At 28.8% G+C, this 18637-nt stretch overlaps 1 protein-coding gene across 2 annotated transcripts in view; it reads right to left on the bottom strand.

Annotated features, from left to right (window-relative positions):
- LOC123290603 (protein spire) overlaps nt 1-18637 on the bottom strand; it is a 196244-nt gene that overhangs the window by 55338 nt on the left and 122269 nt on the right. For both annotated transcript variants that reach the window (XM_044870855.1, XM_044870856.1), the window contains exons 4-7: nt 11427-11635; nt 5225-5413; nt 3415-3657; nt 1149-1263 (exon numbers count right to left, since the gene is read on the bottom strand). In XM_044870855.1, coding sequence (XP_044726790.1) covers nt 1149-1263; nt 3415-3657; nt 5225-5413; nt 11427-11635 — 756 coding nt within the window. The remainder of the gene's footprint in view (nt 1-1148; nt 1264-3414; nt 3658-5224; nt 5414-11426; nt 11636-18637) is intronic.

Genomic DNA, 18637 nt, shown 5'->3' with positions numbered 1-18637 from the left:
TTAAAATTCCGTTAATATAGTTATTTCTTTTCAACCACAATATCCTAACTATAGTTGTTTCTGTTCAACAATAAAATGTTTTAATTTCGCATTATTATATCTCAACAAGGAAACGGTTAATAATTTTGGTTTTAGTCTTTTTAACTCAGAATAAATACATCAGTGTTCAGTTAATTTTTTTAAAGTTTCTGACAGTTGGTTTTGTTTCTAGAATTAAAAAACTTGTTCTTAGAAGAAAAAACATAACCTCTACGATGTTCTCCATGTTAATGGTTCGAACTTTAATTAAGATGATTAATTAACTTAGGATTTTTTGACACAATGCTCATAGCGAGACAAAAAGTCTCTAAATTATGTGTACTTTAATTATATAAATATCTCGTTTCACAATCGATGGAAAAATTTCATTATCAAATACACCTACATTAACACTAAAATATCATCAAATTACGAATAAAAGTGGGTTTACGAACGAGTTACCTTAAATGAAAAATTATTTCTCAAAACTACACCAAATTTAAAATTACATAAACTGATGTCAAAATGTGCAACAATATTGCAATAAAATTTGTTTAAATTGAGGAAATGCAGTATTATTATTACATGATTTTCCTATACATAATCAATTAATTTTAATTAATTAATAAAAACAATTGTTATAAAAATTATAAAAAAATTAAATAAATACGGAAATTGTAAATAAAAATCACATAACATAACTCTCTTATTACCAGACCAGGTAATTGTAAAAATTTATCCGTGAGAATATTATTTATTATATTGAATTCTTTAAATAATGTTATTTTATTTTGAATAAAATAAATAAAAGTAAAAATATAAATGCAAATAATTATCTTTTTATATATTACATTAAAAAAAATTCGAACCAAATAATTCATATCCCAAGACTAAAAAAGCGATTTTAATTTGTCCTAGATTTTAATTCCTAATAAAAAATCACTTTCGCTAAAAAATCGTCGGTTTTCGAAGGAAATTACCGATTAGATAAGTCATACTGAAGATGACTACTTTGTATTGAAATGCGATTTTATAACACAAAATTATTGATCTAGTAATTGAAATGAAAGTGCATCGAATTTTTATGGAAAACAATACATTAAATATTTAATACAAAAAAAAAAACTTACCGGATTGTTTCTGCTGAATCGAAGGTCGTAATTTTTTCCCTTTCTTGATTGAATCCAATAATTTTTCATGAGGAGTTAAACAACGCACCAATGGTGGTAATTTTCTATCTGATACCTATTAAAAGAAGTATAATTAAGCACAATAATTAATTAATTAAATTTCAATTAAAATAATCAATTATGATGGAAGAGAGGGTAACATTCAGTTTATGCGATAAACGAATTTGTTTTCAATGTAGTGATATCGTAACTCGAAAAACTCGAGTAAGTTTATTATGTCACTTGAGCCGTACTCGAGTCACTATTTATACTCTCCGAAAACTCTAGCAAGATTTGTATAGTGAAAAATCCTAAACATTTTTCAGGATTTTTCACAAAATAATTCGAGTCAGTCGAATCACTCAAATAAAAATAGGATTCGAGCCGCATTACGAAATTCCCATACTACGCTTAAACTAACAACTTATGACTTCACCCGATTTTTGCTTTTGTATTAATCAATGGTAAGTAACCTGGTAGTCCAAATTGGAACTACTGAAGACGAGTCCTCTTCTGGTTTTAATTAGTACGCATTATTAACGCAAGTTGGCGGGTTTTATCTGATTTGAATTTGAATATTTTTATTGGCCTTTAAAAATGGTAAGTACAGGTATTGCCATCTGGTAGTCTAAATTAGAACTACTTAAATTCGGTTCATTTTCTCTTTTATTTAGTACGAATTATTATCGCCAGTTGGCGGGGTTGCAATTTCCAATTATCAATAATATTATGTACAATGGTATTGGCTGTTTTTTAAATAGACAAATGGTGGAACCATGGACAATTTACTCTGAAGATTCTGGTAAGAATTATATTTCTATTGGTGGTTCTTTATTATATTAACTTGAAACCAATGTATCATATATTTTTCCAATCATTTCTTATGAAAAAATGGTTCTAGTCAAATTTAAATTTTTGGGAAAGGTTAATTCTTAAAAAGAGTAAAACAAAAATGTCTATGGCAATTATTGAATAAATTAACCAATTGATTAATGGAAAAGAAGAATTCTTAAAACGTCTTAAAAATATTTATTTTATTTAGAATCTTAGTATTTTTACTAAATACCAGCAAATTTAACTACAATAAACAATAAACCAATTTTATAGCTGAAAATCCCTAAGTAAATAATTCGTCTAAACATTTTCTAATAATAATTTATAATAACTTTTACTTTTTTTTCTTGCAAAAATAAATAAAAATGAATATGTCTAGTAATTCTATTGTAATATAAAATATATTAGTTTTTATTTGAATTTAGAATTTTAGATTTACTAAAGTGTGAATCCTGTTATTTGATTTAAGAAATATTGAATAATATTATTTTTTTATATTTTTATTAAAAATCTATTTTATGATCTATTTTTTTATTTAAATTTTAATATTAAATTTATTAAAATTAAGTTTAAAAAAACATTAAAAAATTCACTTTCTTTTAAAAATTCATTATTCAATTATGGTCTAAATAATTTGTATATTTTTAAATATTTTGTAGGATAATTTTTTTGTTGTACAAATAGGATGTGATGTTATTTGAGGGATCTTTGGTAATTTGTTTAAATTTTATAATATGTTGGCAAATTTAATTTAAATAAAGAAAATTTTGTTAACTTAATAGTCTAACATTTTTAGCATATTAATTGTTAAACAATAATAGATTTGTAATAAAGACTGAAGAAACGTTTAAAATTTGCATATCCTCGGTATCTAACTAATGTCACAATTGTTTTTAAAATTTGTTAATTAAAAATTCAATATCTGGATGACCTAGTATTTTTTGACCTTTCCTCGGTATTTTTTTTAGCTAAAAAGACACAAATTTTATCACTCATATAAGACCGTTTAAAATGTCTCCCAACAAATACCAATGTACAATGTCCCGGCAGTGTAGTTTATTTTGTTAACTACGACATACACCAATAGATGTCAAGAAAAGTCATATTTTGCAGTTTATGTTTTTTCCTGAAAACACTGATAAAACGACGTTTTTTTAAAATAAAACCTAGCTACATCGACTTTTCGCCTCAAAACTCCCTGCTTCAATCCAATTTCATAAAAATCGTTGGAGCCATTTATATAGGAGAATTGATAGATTTAGTCATAGAGAGGCACCAGGAATTATAGCGTCCAGGAATTACTACCGATCGAGGGAATATAGCGTATTCAGGTTCTAGATTAGAAGGAATCAATATTGCAAATAAAATTTGAATTAAAAAACAAATTACTTACTTTTCGTAATGGTGGACGTTTTCTTATAAATTCTAAAATAACAGCATGTGCATCTTTCTTGACTCGTGGTGGTACATCGCCATCAATCATAACCTTACGTAATTTATATCGTCGTGAACGAATATCATCCATTAAAATTTCATATGGAGTTAATTCGTACTCGATTGGTGTTCGACTATAATCGACTTTTTTTAATTTTACACCCATACGTAATTCACCAATCACTTGTACCCAAAATCGAGACTATAAAATAAATAAATTAGTTCAAATTAGTAAAAGATATTGCTTATTAAAATTCAGTAAATTCGACAAGCATATTAGCAATCATTTTTTCGTGAAAATAGTTGGCGAATTAAAAAATTTGGAAGATTTATGAATGACTTGCATCATCACTGTTGAATCATCTTCATTCTTTAAGCTTATGATATCAAAGATTTAACAGAATTTAATATAAGATTTTGTTAACTTTTTTAGAAATTTTTCTGAACCCGAAATGAACTCGAAAATAATGCTTACTAATATATCTCGGTCTAAACTATTTATTGGTAATGTAAAAAATATATGAGTTAAATAAAACACATAAAGAAAATTATATTTCTCTGCGGCAGAGTAGAAGATACAATTGAAATTTATTTCTATCTATTTCTCTTTATAGAAAACTGAAAACCATGGAAGAAGTAATAAATTCTAAGAATAAAATTGAAAATTTATTTAAAAAAAATGTATGGGTCGGGGTTCCAGGACGGAAGTGAAACTTCTCTCGCGTTATATTGAAACAAAATTTATATTAAATATAAATATTTATAATTGATTATGTAAAACGGCAATAAATAGCCATCTGTGAATGGGGAATAGAACTATTAGTTAAATTTTAGAATATGAGCGCCCATCTGTGAATAGGAAATGAAATTATTGTTAGTCAGTCAGCACTCGCGTCAACCGTTCGGTAATCTCTAGTCTTCAGCAAAATACTCTTAATGCGAGTGCTAACGGGTTAATATTAGACAGTGAGATGAAGAAGCGGAGTTTCTAGTTTCGATAAATTACAATGTGATGGCATCATATATTTTTACTGATAAGTTTTTTGAGATACACTTAAAGAAGTTTCACTTCAAAAAAGATTGACCCAGAGAAATTTAAAAATACTAAATTCAAATGAATAAAACATATTAAGGAGATCCTCCTACTACAGTCGATTTGAATATTACGATCCGTTCCAGAATTTTTTTTTCTTAAATACGCTCTAGACAAATATTTATATAAAGTGCGCAATTTAATTTTAGCCAGTAGGAGAATCTCCTTAAAAAAACAATTTCATTATCTCTAATACTGTGAAAAATACATTATAGATTTTAGTAAAAAAAGGAAAATAGGTGGAGAAAAACTATTATGAAAAACTAAAGCCAGAGCTTAAAAAAAATATGTGAAAAATGAAAAATAAAAATAGATGATGGATGAAAAAACGAAGATCACACATGCTCGAATCAAAAAACAAAGCTCTGAAAATAATATTTACATACTTGCAGCGCTCGCCAAATCCTACGGCTTGACTGGAAATTGGGATTTTTTTTGATCAGCAAAAAAGGATTTGATTGAAAATTTTGATGATTATTTTTATATATTTAAAGCCAATAATTTGTTGCCACCACGCAAATGCCAATAAATAAAAAAGGTTTTTATGCACACACGCGCACGCGCCATGTGTATATGGTAACATAATGTGCGCATGATTCTCACCCAACTAACATTTTTTCAATAAGTTTTTTTCCAAATATATATCGCGGAAAAGTAATAATATCGATAAACTTACCCAATCCATGGTTTGTAATTTGTCTAAATCCGAACATGATGATATGTCTGGATTTGGACGAAAATCTCGTGCACCAGTTGATGAAACGGTTTGTAAAAATGTTGCTAATTCACGTGCTTCCGCATATAATGCGCTAACTACTTTTCTATAATGTTTCTCAGCATCTGGTCCAATATGTTCCACGCACAACTGCAACAAAAAATAAATTTTTCAAAAAATTGTATTAATTCACAAAATTTCGTAATAATGTGGTTTTATTTATACCCAATTAAAAAATTCCTTATATCCGACGATGAAATTGAGGTTAGGTCAGCATTGGGTAGTCAATTCAGCTTTGTTATTTCAGTTCTGGTCCAAGCTAAACTAAATCAAATGTACCAAGCGCCTTGGTTTGTCAGCTCTTACCTACGCCCAGTCCTGGATTTAGGCTTAGGCCCGTGAGGCCCGGGCCTAGGGCGGCACAATTTTAGGGGCGGCAAAATTTTCGAAACGTCATAATTTTAAAAGCAAACCATTTCAAGGGCAATCAATAAAATTTATTGAATAATCTAATGATTGAAGTTACTTTTTAATGTGCCTCAATGTTAATTTTTTAATAGATCAATTGGCTTTTATCAATATTAGTTTTATCGATAAATATTATGGATTATTAAAAAAAAATAAAAACAGAATGCTGAATTGAAAAATTTTGAGAACTTATGTACCTTTTTTGTATTTTCAGTGAAATTTTTGTATTTTCAGTATAATTAATCTCATTTTAAAATGTACAGAACCCTGAAACAATTTTTATTTATATAGTTCTTCATTAATTTACCTAATTAATCTACTTCCGGTTGTCTATCTGTCTCTCTGTCTGTACGTCTGTCAACACGATAACTCAAAACAAAAAGAGATATCAATCTATAGCGTGCTCAGGACGTAATAAGTGAGTCTGAGTTCGTAAACGAGCAACATAGATCAATTGGGGTCTTGTAACTGTTAGAGATAGAACAAAAGTTTAAATGTTAAAAATCTTCCTTATAAATAGCGGCTGAGAGGGCGGCATTCAAACCGGGCCTAGGTCGACATTCAGCCTTAATTCGCTACTGCCTACGCCTAGGGCCTAGACCAATTACGTATTTAAAACCCTTATCCAATGAGAATGAACCAAGTTTTGAATTAAATTTAGGGTTTTTGCTGTTGTGGCAGTTGCGATTATGAGCGTGATTGTAAAAACATCCAAATAACCGCAAGTGCTCACACTGATTCAAACCCCGGTTGTGACAAACTCATTTATTAATGAGTCTTTACAAAAGAATGTGTATCTCAATGTTTTTGTATGGAGCAACGTACCCCCAAAAGCGTTGAAACAATTTTGGTTAGGTTTTTTGTTTTGTTTGGAAGGTGACTTGATGATCGAAAATATTCTTAGCCTACGTTTAAATAAAGTCTTTTTGTTTTGGGCAGTGATTTTGTGAGAAACTGTATTTTTCGACATTTTAAGGATCTTGCTCATCTCAATAGCTCTTCCAAATTGGGATAGAGTGTTGGAAATGTGTAAGTTCACACAGTGAAGACTTTTTTTTTCACTTTCATTTGAGGTTAATTTATTTTTGATTAATTTAGTTTAGCGTTAGTTTTGAACTCCAAGCCCAGTACTCAACGAATTCTTTTTAGGCTTGAACCAGTATTGACTCGGATGTTATTCCAACTATGAGAAAACCACGCGAAAAGTCAGTCTTGCTATCAATTATTCACGTGAGGGGATTTTCAATAACTATTATCACGCTAACGTGTGATAAAATTATATACATATTACATAACAAAAGAGAGTGTTGTGGGACTAAGGAGGAGGTGCAGTGAATTATGTCACATACAATTATGTAAATAAATAATTAAATTTAGTTTGACTATGTCTGTCATCAAAGATTATATTTGGTTTTAGGTTTATTGAAATACATGTCGCAGATAAGTAGTTAATTAGTCGTTCAGTTAACATCCTAGCCTTTTTACTAAACAGCACCATTCAACTAACGGTTTGAATTATTGGAATCCCTAGCCACGAAAATGTGACTGACTTGCCACAGCCTCTATCAAAAAATTAGACTTCCTAAAATTTCGAGTAAACGCATATAAACTATGAGAAACACCAATAATATTGTTGTTATTCGTCCGTCATATTATCAGTGTCCGGGATTCAGCGTCATGTGGCAGAAAGTGGAACTAAATTAAAATGATTAGGATAGGCAAATGTTAAACTTTATCGATTCAACTCATTAGCCTAGTTGTTTAATTGAATGGCTGAATGTCGTTCCGGCTTTTAGTTGAACGACCCAGTTTAGTAAAATGGCTAGGCTATTAATTGAACGGCTAATTAAGCTAGTTGGCTGCGATATATACATAACTTGTGTATGTAGGTTTAAATTACAACACAAAAAAATTTAGAACAGACTGACGGATCTATTACCAAAGCAATCAAAGCAAAGCTCTTTTAATAATAACAACAGCAAAAATTTCCACATTTTTTCGTGATTTAATATTTTAGTTTCCCATTTTTTTGTTCGAATTGTATAATAAATAGTGAAATAAGTAGAAAAACCAAATAATATATGATTCTCAGGGTCGACTTAAGAAAAATCAATTCAATACGTAGAAAACTCTTGACAAATAATAAAAAACTCTTAGCCAAGAAAAAGATTCTTAGAATATGACACAAATAACAAGTTCTACAACCGAATAGACCGAACCTTTTACAGGTCCGGAGTATTGTTATAATGGCGAGTTGGTCATTGGTTGGAAAACGAGATTTTCTCCAACTAGCAAAACTAACTACTACAAAAAGCTGTCATTTATTTTCAATTTTTTTAAAAATTTTTCTACGGATCCAAATTATTAACTAACAACATCTAGACCAAATAAATATATATATAAAAAAATAGTGATTACAATTAATTAGTTCCACACGTCTGCGTCGTGTGAGTCAAGTAAGCCATGGTATAATATTTTGACAATAAATATTATTATAAAAAGACTTTGTATACCCACAAAATATTATTACATACACACGTACTTGTAAATAAATATTCAAAAATAAATAAAGGTTTTTAAAATTTTTTTTTTTTGTTATTCAGTGTGTGTCTTATGGTAGTGTATGTAAGTAATAACAATAACAATAAGCTATTTATGAATATCACTTTTAATTTCATTTCAACTTCAAGTGAGTAGTGAGTAGTAGTATATCACTTTATACGTATTTAATGTTTTATATGATTATGTGTAGTACCTGAACAATAATGTGATGTCATATTTTATTAATAAATCATATTTTTTAAGTAAATCACATATGATGGTACAAGTTGATTTATTTGTTATAAAGCATGGATAAAAGTCTGGAAAAGTTTGAATACTTAAAGCTTCAAACACGATGATTCGATTCATACATATTGTTAATATGATCAAGAAATATTGAAACAACGGATCAAATTTGCCTGTGTTACTTTTCAAATTTGAGATCAAAAATAACCTAGGTCTAATAGGTTTCAAGAATTTGCAGTCCTGGTCCCGGAATTAAGCATATGAGTGATAGCTAGCGAAAAACTGACATCGCAGCTGAAAAGAATGACCCAAAATTAGTGGATTTCAAAAAAAATCCAATAAGATCGGATCAAATTTGCCTGTTTAATCAAAAAAATCTAATTTTGTAACTTTATGACGTCATCAAAATCCAAAAATTTAAATTTTGTTCTATCATATCCAAATTTTATCCAATTTTGATAAACCAAGTATGTAACCCTACTAAATTGGAGTCATACTTTTTAAAATTTAGGATTTTTTCAAATTTAGGATCAAAATTAACCTAGCTCTAATAAGTTTCAAGAATTTGGGAGTCCTGGTCCCGGAATTAAGTACATAAATGATAGCTAGCGAAAAATTTACATCACAGCTGAAAAGTTAGTGGATTTCAAAAAAAATCCAATAAGATCGGATCAAAATTGCCTGTTTAATCAAAAAAATCTAATTTTGTAACTTTATGACGTCATCAAAATCCAAAAATTTAAATTTTGTTCTATCATATCCAAATTTTATCCAATTTTGATAAACCAAGTATGTAACCCTACTAAATTGGAGTCATACTTTTTAAAATTTAGGATTTTTTCAAATTTAGGATCAAAATTAACCTAGCTCTAATAAGTTTCAAGAATTTGGGAGTCCTGGTCCCGGAATTAAGTACATAAATGATAGCTAGCGAAAAATTTACATCACAGCTGAAAAGTTAGTGGGTTTCAAAAAAAACTCCAATAAGATCGGATCAAAATTGCCTGCTTTATCAAAAAAATTTAGTTTTTTAACTTAATGACGTCATTAGAATCCAAAAAATTAAATTTTGCTCTATCACATCCAAATTTTATCGAATTTTGATCAACCAAGTATGTAATCCTACTAAATTTGGGCCATTCTTTTCAAATTTGTGACCAAAATTAACCTAGCTATAATAGCTTTCAAGAATGTGGAGTCCTGGTCCCTGAATTAAGCATATAAGTGATAGCTAGCGAAAAATAGGCATCACAGTTGAAAAAACTGACCCAAAATTAGATGGTTTCAAAAAAAATTCCAATAAAATAGGATCAAATTTGCCTGTTTTATCAAAAAATGAAATTTTTTTACTTTATGACTATGTAAATGAGCGCTTTTTACATGATTCTCTACTAACTTTTTGTTTTACGTATAAAACATACGTTTATTTTGCGCCTGTATTTCTTATACGCCGGTGGCGCGTGTTTACTTAGCCACGCCCTAGTTACGGACCTTCAAAATAATTCATATATTTTAAATTTATAAATAATAGAGACAAAATCAATCAACTTGTATTTATATATAAAAAAGTAACCATTTTCGGTAACATAAAAATAAATTTAAGATAAGTATTAATATAATGATTCGTGTTGTACCTTACATTCATTGTTTTTATTCTTAAATATGTAAGTGACTAGTGGTGACTGAGTAGTAATAAAGTATTAGTTACTCAAGTTAAGTAGGTTGATAAATATATTACATTAGCTAGTTTACGTAGGGTGTAAATGATGTGATGTCATAATATTATGTACATATTTATTTCAACAAAATAAAAATTGTCATCTAGGCAGGAACTATAAGAATCTTTGTAACTGATATTTTAATCTTTATTCAACACTTTTTTTATAGTTATATTTATTTATGTGCTTGGAATGGAGTTGACAAGGGAACAAACAAATCATTGCTTTTGTAAATTTTTACAAATTGTTATTATTTTTATCTTTTATCGCACTTACAAAGTGACACACTTACCTTAAAGAAACAAAAATTAATAATCCGATTCATGATAATTAGATTTTCTAAAGTATTTTGAATCCATAAATCCCGAAAATTCGGTTCATTTGAGTATTAGACAAATATTAGATAAAAGCTTTTTTGAAATCGTTCCGAGTAATCATCTCGTATGGAATTTCCGATTAATTCCTCTTTTTAATCGAGGATTAAAAATTTCTCTGATTTCTGAATATTTTGGGTAATAATAATCTAATGAATTAAGTATTGAAATTTTTTTTTTGTCAATTTTTAGGCCGAAATTATATTGTGAATGAAGTAGGTACTGAGGCAAAAAAAAGATGGTCAAGAAAGGAAGGCGGAAGTAAAAACTTAATTCTTTGGAAAAACAGGCCTTCGGATGAGCTGGAACCTTTGGCAGTGGAGGTCACTGCGCTCGAATATAGCTCTAATAAATACCTATTCGCAATACGTGAATAATAATAAATATCACCTCAATACTATTCAAATAGCTGTTCACAATTCTAGATAAATATGGTGGGAGCGCAAATAATTACATGATATATTATTTATGTGCGTTTCCACCATTAATTTCATTAGTTCTAATTTTTTGGTGCGGAATCTTTAAAATATTTTGAAGTAGAGAATTATGAATCTAAACCATCTTCGAATTTACTTGAACACACACAGAACATTTCATCAAAATCGGTCCATCTGTTTAAGAGGAGTTCAATTACAAACAACGATGACACGAGTTCAATGATTTTTGTTCACTCAAAAAGTGCTCAACGTGGATACTTCTCGTTTATCCCGGACTTCTCGGTCAAACCTATTCTTTAATTTCCGATTTTCCATTTATGTGATCACACTTTATCAATATATCCTTTTATTATATCAGAAACATAAAAAGTAAACTCACCTTTTGTACTTTTGCCAACGTTCTATGATGATGGTGATGATGGTGTGAATGGTGATGATGTGACGATGATAATAAAATATCTGAGGAATATGAGGATGGACCAGCATTCTCACAATCATAATCACCTGAATCCCGTTCAATGCCTTCATCGTCTGTACCATCTAGTCGTTCTAATTCATCAACTTCATTTTCTTTCTCTTCATCATCATCTGCAAATGAAAATATATTTTCATTAATTTTTTTGAAATAATTCATGTTTTGTTCGTCGATTTTACTACATCAATTTTCGCATTATACAGTATGATCATTTCAAAAGTATCCACCCTCAACAACTCTTGACCTGATGTGATTACTGTTTTTAGTGAAAATACGTCGATTTAGATATCGAGGGGGAAGAGGATATTAAGTTTCACCCCTTCGCCCCTAGCCGGCAAAAATTTGAAATTTCAAATGGTACCCCTACCTTGTTACAAATCATTTGAAAGGGCATACAATTCTGTATTCAACATAACAAAAAATGAAATCGATCGATAAATCAAGTTAATATTAAGCCATATGCACGCTCCTGAAGATGTTTGACTACCATAACTTTGACTCTCTGTCTCAAAAACTCGTGTGTTAAAAAAGGTGCTAGAAAAGATTTTTGATTTAGAATTAGAACTTTTGTGTTAGAAAAGAGTTCCTGATTTAGTTATCAAAAACTATACAATATATTATAAAACATATATTTACGGCTGATTTGATTCAATATCAAACAAAACTTAAAGATTTTTTCATTTTGTACATGTAATCAAAATCGATTTGAATCGCCTATCAAAAAATTATTAAAAAAAATTTTTTTTAACAGTAAAATATAATCACATATGGTAAGATTTACAAAAAAATAATTTTTTTGTTTAAACTTGATAAAATGGTAATTATTTTTAATAAAAGCATATAATTTATAATTAAAAATTAAATAATTTATAATAAACCATAACAATTGGGTTATTTTTTAAAAGATAAATTTTGTATGGTTATTTTTTTAAATAATATTCAATGAATAGTTATAGAACAGGATACCATATGCCAAAATATCACTATTTTATAAAACAAATAGTAATTGTATTTGATAAGATTATTTGAAAAGTTGGTAATAAAAAAAAATTGGCATTTAAATTAAACATACAAAAAGGTAGAATTTTTGAATTAAATTTATACTTGAACTATTCTTCAAATTTTAATTGATCCTTAACGACTTGGACGAATTCAATACCCTCACAAGATGTGCCCATCATTTTTTTCGTATAAAGTATTTTTCTTTATTAAAATTATTTTTTGAGTTTCAAACTCATGTCAAGTTCTCACAAACACCCTGTATAAGAGATAACATTGTTCCTAAGTAAGGATAACATTGTTCCTAAGAGATAACATTGTTCCTAACTCCAAGTATAAAATCTTCATCGACACCCTCATTTTTGTGGGCCAGAAATCTTCATCGATGTCCTCAGAAGACCCTGCTAAAATTTCATCACAAATCTGATCAATGGTTTAGGAAGGTATAGAAATACAAACAAACATACATTCATTTTTATTTATATATATTTTTGGGTCAGAAATCTTTGTGGGCATCCTCAGAAGACCAAACCAAGTAAGTTAAGTATACAAAATATACAAACACTAACATAAAAACATTCATTTTTATTTATATAAACAAGATACACAAATCATGCACAATGACGTCCTGATCTTTAAATATAATTTAAAAACATATAATAACTGTTATTGTATTTGGTTCGTTTCTTTGCTAAGTTATAATTTTATTGAAAATTCAGACGACACATTATTACAGCAGAAGCACAGAAGAGTGATTGAAATGATAAAAATCGTTAATTATAATAATTAAATAAATAATTATTTATTTTATAATAATATAATATAAAAATCACTTCCTGTTTTAATTCATTAATATTATTATTAATTTTTTTTTCGTAGCTATATCAATTTACTATATAATTTTATAAGAGTTAAATATTTTTTTCAAAAGAATGCAATTGATTTGATTTTGTTTGTGGATGACTTCAGCTTTAATAGTTTGTATCCGCTTTGGATATTCTTAATAATAATATTGAATTTTTATTTAATTAATATATATTTAAATAAATTAATACTTTTGTGTAAGGATAATTATATACAATTTTTTGGGTTGGGCTAGAAAAAAATTTTAATTTCATTTTCGTTCATAAAAATTTAATTATTTAAAATACAATCAAATCTTCAGTAAACAGGAAGAAATACATTGAAAAAAATTCTTATTATCAACCGATATGAGCTTGTCTCAACCCTATCGCAAGAGCAAATATAGCGAATGAGGCCACGAATGTGATGGAGGCCACGAACTACCGTATGGGACTGAGTGGTGAAGTTGGCACAACCACATGTGTCGTTTGTATGAAAGTAATATACTGTCTAAAATATTATAACAAAATGGTGATTTGATTGAAACAATCGCATGAGTAGCTTTATTAGGTTTATTTTTAAAAAAATTAGATTTCTGCGAATCGAACTTGAATCAGCGACTTATGAATTACTATTGGTTTTAGTATCTTAAGTCCATCACTGTACAAACTGGGCTACCGATGGTTGTTATATATGTATAAAAATATGTTATATATTATAAAAATGATCAACAAGTTTATTTTAAACTCTCTTTAAATTAGTAACAACAATCTTCATGTAGTTCAAACAACCGCACATCGGCTAAACATGGCAGGTATGTGTTCGTGGTAACCAAATCCCATATTTAAAGCAAACGTTAAGAAATTTTCTTTTAATTCATCGATTCGCTTTATTTACACGATTATATGTTCCAACTAAGTATAATTTTATTTTCCATCAATAAAATACATGACTTTAAACTAAAATCAATCTCTTTCATAGAAGTAACGATTTTGTTTATTTAACTTCAGTGATTTTGTATCAATGAATTCATATTTTCAATTCAATCCCATTCTATTGTAAATACAAATATTTAGCTGTACTTGTTCCAATCATAAAGAAATTGTTTGAAAGTATTTTTTACTTTGTTTCAATATGAAACAGCTGCCAATTTCAGGCGGTCATCTTACCCATATTACCTATTGTTGACCACATCAATGAGAAATTATGCCGCCCCTAAAATCTACTACAAAATCACCGGCCTACCGATTAATCTAGCACTGATTTATAAGCAACGCCGGTTTTTTTTAAGCTTGTTTGCTATGTTAATCACAACCAACATCTGTGAATCTACTATTAAGATAATGAGATACAATTTTATAGAATCACGGAAATCAAATAAAAAATAAATGTTTGTAATATATTCGCAATAAACTTGTATATTAGCTTAGCTACTAAAGTCAATTTTTAATTATTTTATACTGTTATTAAGGTATTAACACGACTACTACTAAATAAAAAAGGTTTAGGGCCAGTCAATAGTATTTAACAGTCATTCCAAAATCGCTGAAAATTTGAGATCATGCCGTCAACAACTTTTTCCTCTAAAAAGAAGAACTTGGAAAATTTTCAAATTTGTGACAAGCTTAAAATTAAGGAATATACAGTGTATCCAATTAAATCGACACCATATAAAAAACTTTTTTTATTCTTCGTTATATAAAAAAAATTATTCTTGATAAAAAGTTCTGCATGGCCTAGAAAAAAATATGAAAATATCTTTCTTAAAGGACCTGTGAAATTTTGAAATTCGTGATAAGGTTGTCACAAATTGATGAATATATAGTGTGTCCAATTAAAAACGCACCATATGGAAAACCTTTTTATTTTATGTTATATGAAAAAAAGTTACTTCTTGATAAAAAGTTCTGCAAGGCCTAGAACACAATATGAAATAATATTATCCATCTACCACGAAAAAACACCATATTTTGTTATTTTTGACCCCCGAATCAAAAAGAGGGTGTTACCGCTATGTATGTGTATTTGTCTGTCTGTGGAATCGTAGCGCCAAAACGGATGAACAGATTTTGATTTTGTTTCGTTTGAAAGGTAATGGAGTGTATTCTTAGCTATGTTTCAAGTGCGAGTTAAGGGTTCCGTACCCGAAACAACTGAAAAATAGACAATGGTGTTTAAAATAGGTTCAGTTTGGAGAAGGCTCTTAGAAAAAAGGAAATTTAATGGGGAGTGTTCTTAGATATGTTTCAAGTGCCAGTTTAGGGTTCAGTACCCGACATATTTTGTAAAATTCACGCGTAATTAACTTTATCTCTGTAGTAGCATTGATTATATAATTTATGTCTCCAACAGATTAACAATTAATCTAGGATGCACTGAAAGCACAAATGAACATATCGGCTTGGTAATTGGATAACATTTTTCATGGTAATTGGATAACATTTTTTATATCCGATCTCCCTGGATCTATTACTCTGGAAGAAAAGTGGTGATGAAACTATTTACTCTCAAATACTACGTTTGACTCTAGACTTGTAAAAAACTGCTGCAACAATATTAAAAAAGACTATTTATTTCCATTATTCATATATTTTTAAAATGTTGTATTTGAACTTAGCACAAAACAGCATGCATCAGCAACAACCCCCCTCTTCAGCTCCTCTTTCTCCTACACACATTAAATCTAAACTCACTAAGTCACTACACATATGGTCTCTTTAAAATATAATATTTATAAATATTTATTAGTTTGTATATTTAAGTAAAAAAAAAAAAGTTATTAATAAATTAATAATATTAACGACATTATTTCCAGGTATTAATTTTTGTTTGAAAACGGTACTTTTATTATGATTCTTATATGTATTTTATAATTTTATATATCCTTTATAAAATTATTAATTGTATTCGTCGTAGGTATGAATTCTATTTTAGGTATATAGCCTAAATGGCCGAGCGGTCTAAGGCGTTTGCTTTTGTCTGTTTGTCCATTTAGACTTAGGTTGCGTGTTCGAATCCAGGCAGCGGCAGTGTGAACAATTTATAAATAATGATAGTGCAGAATTGATCACATTATCGTCGCTTGGATAAGAACGTAGTAACCGACTCCACCCGCATCAAAATGTAATTGTAAATATGTTTGTAATTAAATAAATAAAGATTAACAAATAATGATGTGAGTGCCCTCTGTTATAGGCGTATATGTCAGAGAAACGGAGGTTAAACCTCATTATTATTATTATATTTTAGGTAAATAATTGTTTGACTGAACTCAGATCATAAGCTGACGTTTGCCTATGTTTTCTCGCTGAGAAATTTAACAGAATAGTTATTTACGATACAATTGGGGAATAAGATTATTATTAACGTAAGCGAGCGAAATTTGCAAGACGAATGCATTGCAAGAGTTGGGTAATCGCACAAGTACGTTACTAATGCGTTATCACAGGTACTATAGTAATTTGTTATTTTCTGATACTACTATCTGATACTATCTAGCAGCGATACTATATGCGTCTATAGACAGACAATTGAGTTTCCGGGCGCTCTTTTTTCTCAATTTTATTCATGTATCAAACTTAAATCGCGTTTTTCTCAAAATTTTTCTTTTAAATTTGGTAGTCAAAATTTTTGCCTGTACTTTGAACACTTCAGTTACATATGAAATACTAGTTTCTGAGTGTTTTTTTTTTTAAATACATTTTCACCAAAACTTTTGTTAATTTCTTCGTTCAAATTTAAAAGGAACTAAAATTTTCAATGCACTAAAGAAATCCCTTTGATTTCTTTTTTAATTTTCGATGAAGCAATCATGAGTTATCCTGACTAACTTTTTTATATCTTAGAAACATGCCCCCCTTAACAATATTTTGGCTAATTTGATTGGTTGAAAATGCGTGCGATAATAAACTATTTATTCCACTCAAAATGAGTGAGATAAGTAGTGCTCATTGTGTAAAAATATGTATTTCTCAAAAAGATTCAGTCTGATAATGATGGTAGAAGCGCAAATAAATGTGTTAAGTATAGACAGAATTCATATTAAGAATAATTTACCTGCACTTACACCTTTTTTTTAAGAATTGAATTTTTATATTAAGTTTTATGTTAAGTTTAGTCCCAAGTTTGTAACGCTTAAAAATATTGATGTTAGTAACAAAATTTTGGTATAGGTGCTCATAAAATCACCAACTATTACTCCATATTACTCCATCTCCCTTTGTTCGTCTGTGGACGAAAAATCAAAAACAAAAAGAGATATCAAGCTGAAATTTGTATAGCGTGGTCAAGACGTTAAAAGTGAGGACGAGTTCGTAAATGAGCAACATAGGTTAAGGTCTTGTTGCCCATTTACGAACTCGTCCTCACTTTGAACGTCTTGAGCACGCTAAGCAAATTTCAGCTTGATTTCTCTTTTCGCTTTTGAGTTATCGAATCCACTAACAGACGGGCGGGCTATGCCAAAATTTTGTTCTTATCATCAATATTTTTAAGCGTTACAAACTTGAGACTAAATTTAGTATATCTTGATATACAAACATACAAACAGAGTATAATAATGCAAGCCCTGACATTCAAAATTTCCTATACAGGGTATTTCAACAATTAACTTGTATTCCAATTTTATTGAATTACTTTGAAAATCCATTTCACGATTCAACTTAACTTAATGATGGACTTATTTTATTTTCAGTCAAATCCAACGTTTTTCGAAATGTATTCTGCCTACAAAATACATACCAATATAAAATGATTGACTTGACTCGACTCTATGGTCGCAATGATCTCAAAATCAAATATTTGCTAAACCGTAAAGAAGTATTATAGAATTAGTTACAACAGCTAATCACAGAACTTGTTTATTAAAAGTATTTTATGATATTGTATGTGAACACTGCAGTAAACATGGAACAACAACGATTACAAGAGTGGGTGGATTTGTGTATACAATTTATTTATTTTTATAAAAATTTTGTAATCACTTGTTGTGTCCATTACTTATATATTTTTATTAGTTTTTCAATTAAATAAATATTGAAAAATTGTATAAATTTATTTATGACACTCATAATAAAAATGACAAGATGAAAGATATCATATTTAACGATAAATCTGTTTAGACGATAATTATTACTCAAATCAATTTAACGGTTTCTATTATCGATTGAAAAGTTCAAAATGATCTATGAGCTATTCAAAATTTTAATACACAGTTCCGGCGTTAGAGCTTTGCTAAGAAAATGGCTTTTTGGGAAAATTTTTATGATCCATTC

Source organism: Chrysoperla carnea, chromosome 1 (genome assembly GCF_905475395.1).
Source record: "Chrysoperla carnea chromosome 1, inChrCarn1.1, whole genome shotgun sequence".
NCBI classification, from domain to species: Eukaryota; Metazoa; Arthropoda; class Insecta; order Neuroptera; family Chrysopidae; genus Chrysoperla; species Chrysoperla carnea.
The sequence above is the reverse complement of the archived record's forward strand: the minus strand, read 5'-3'. Positions and strand labels throughout refer to the sequence as shown.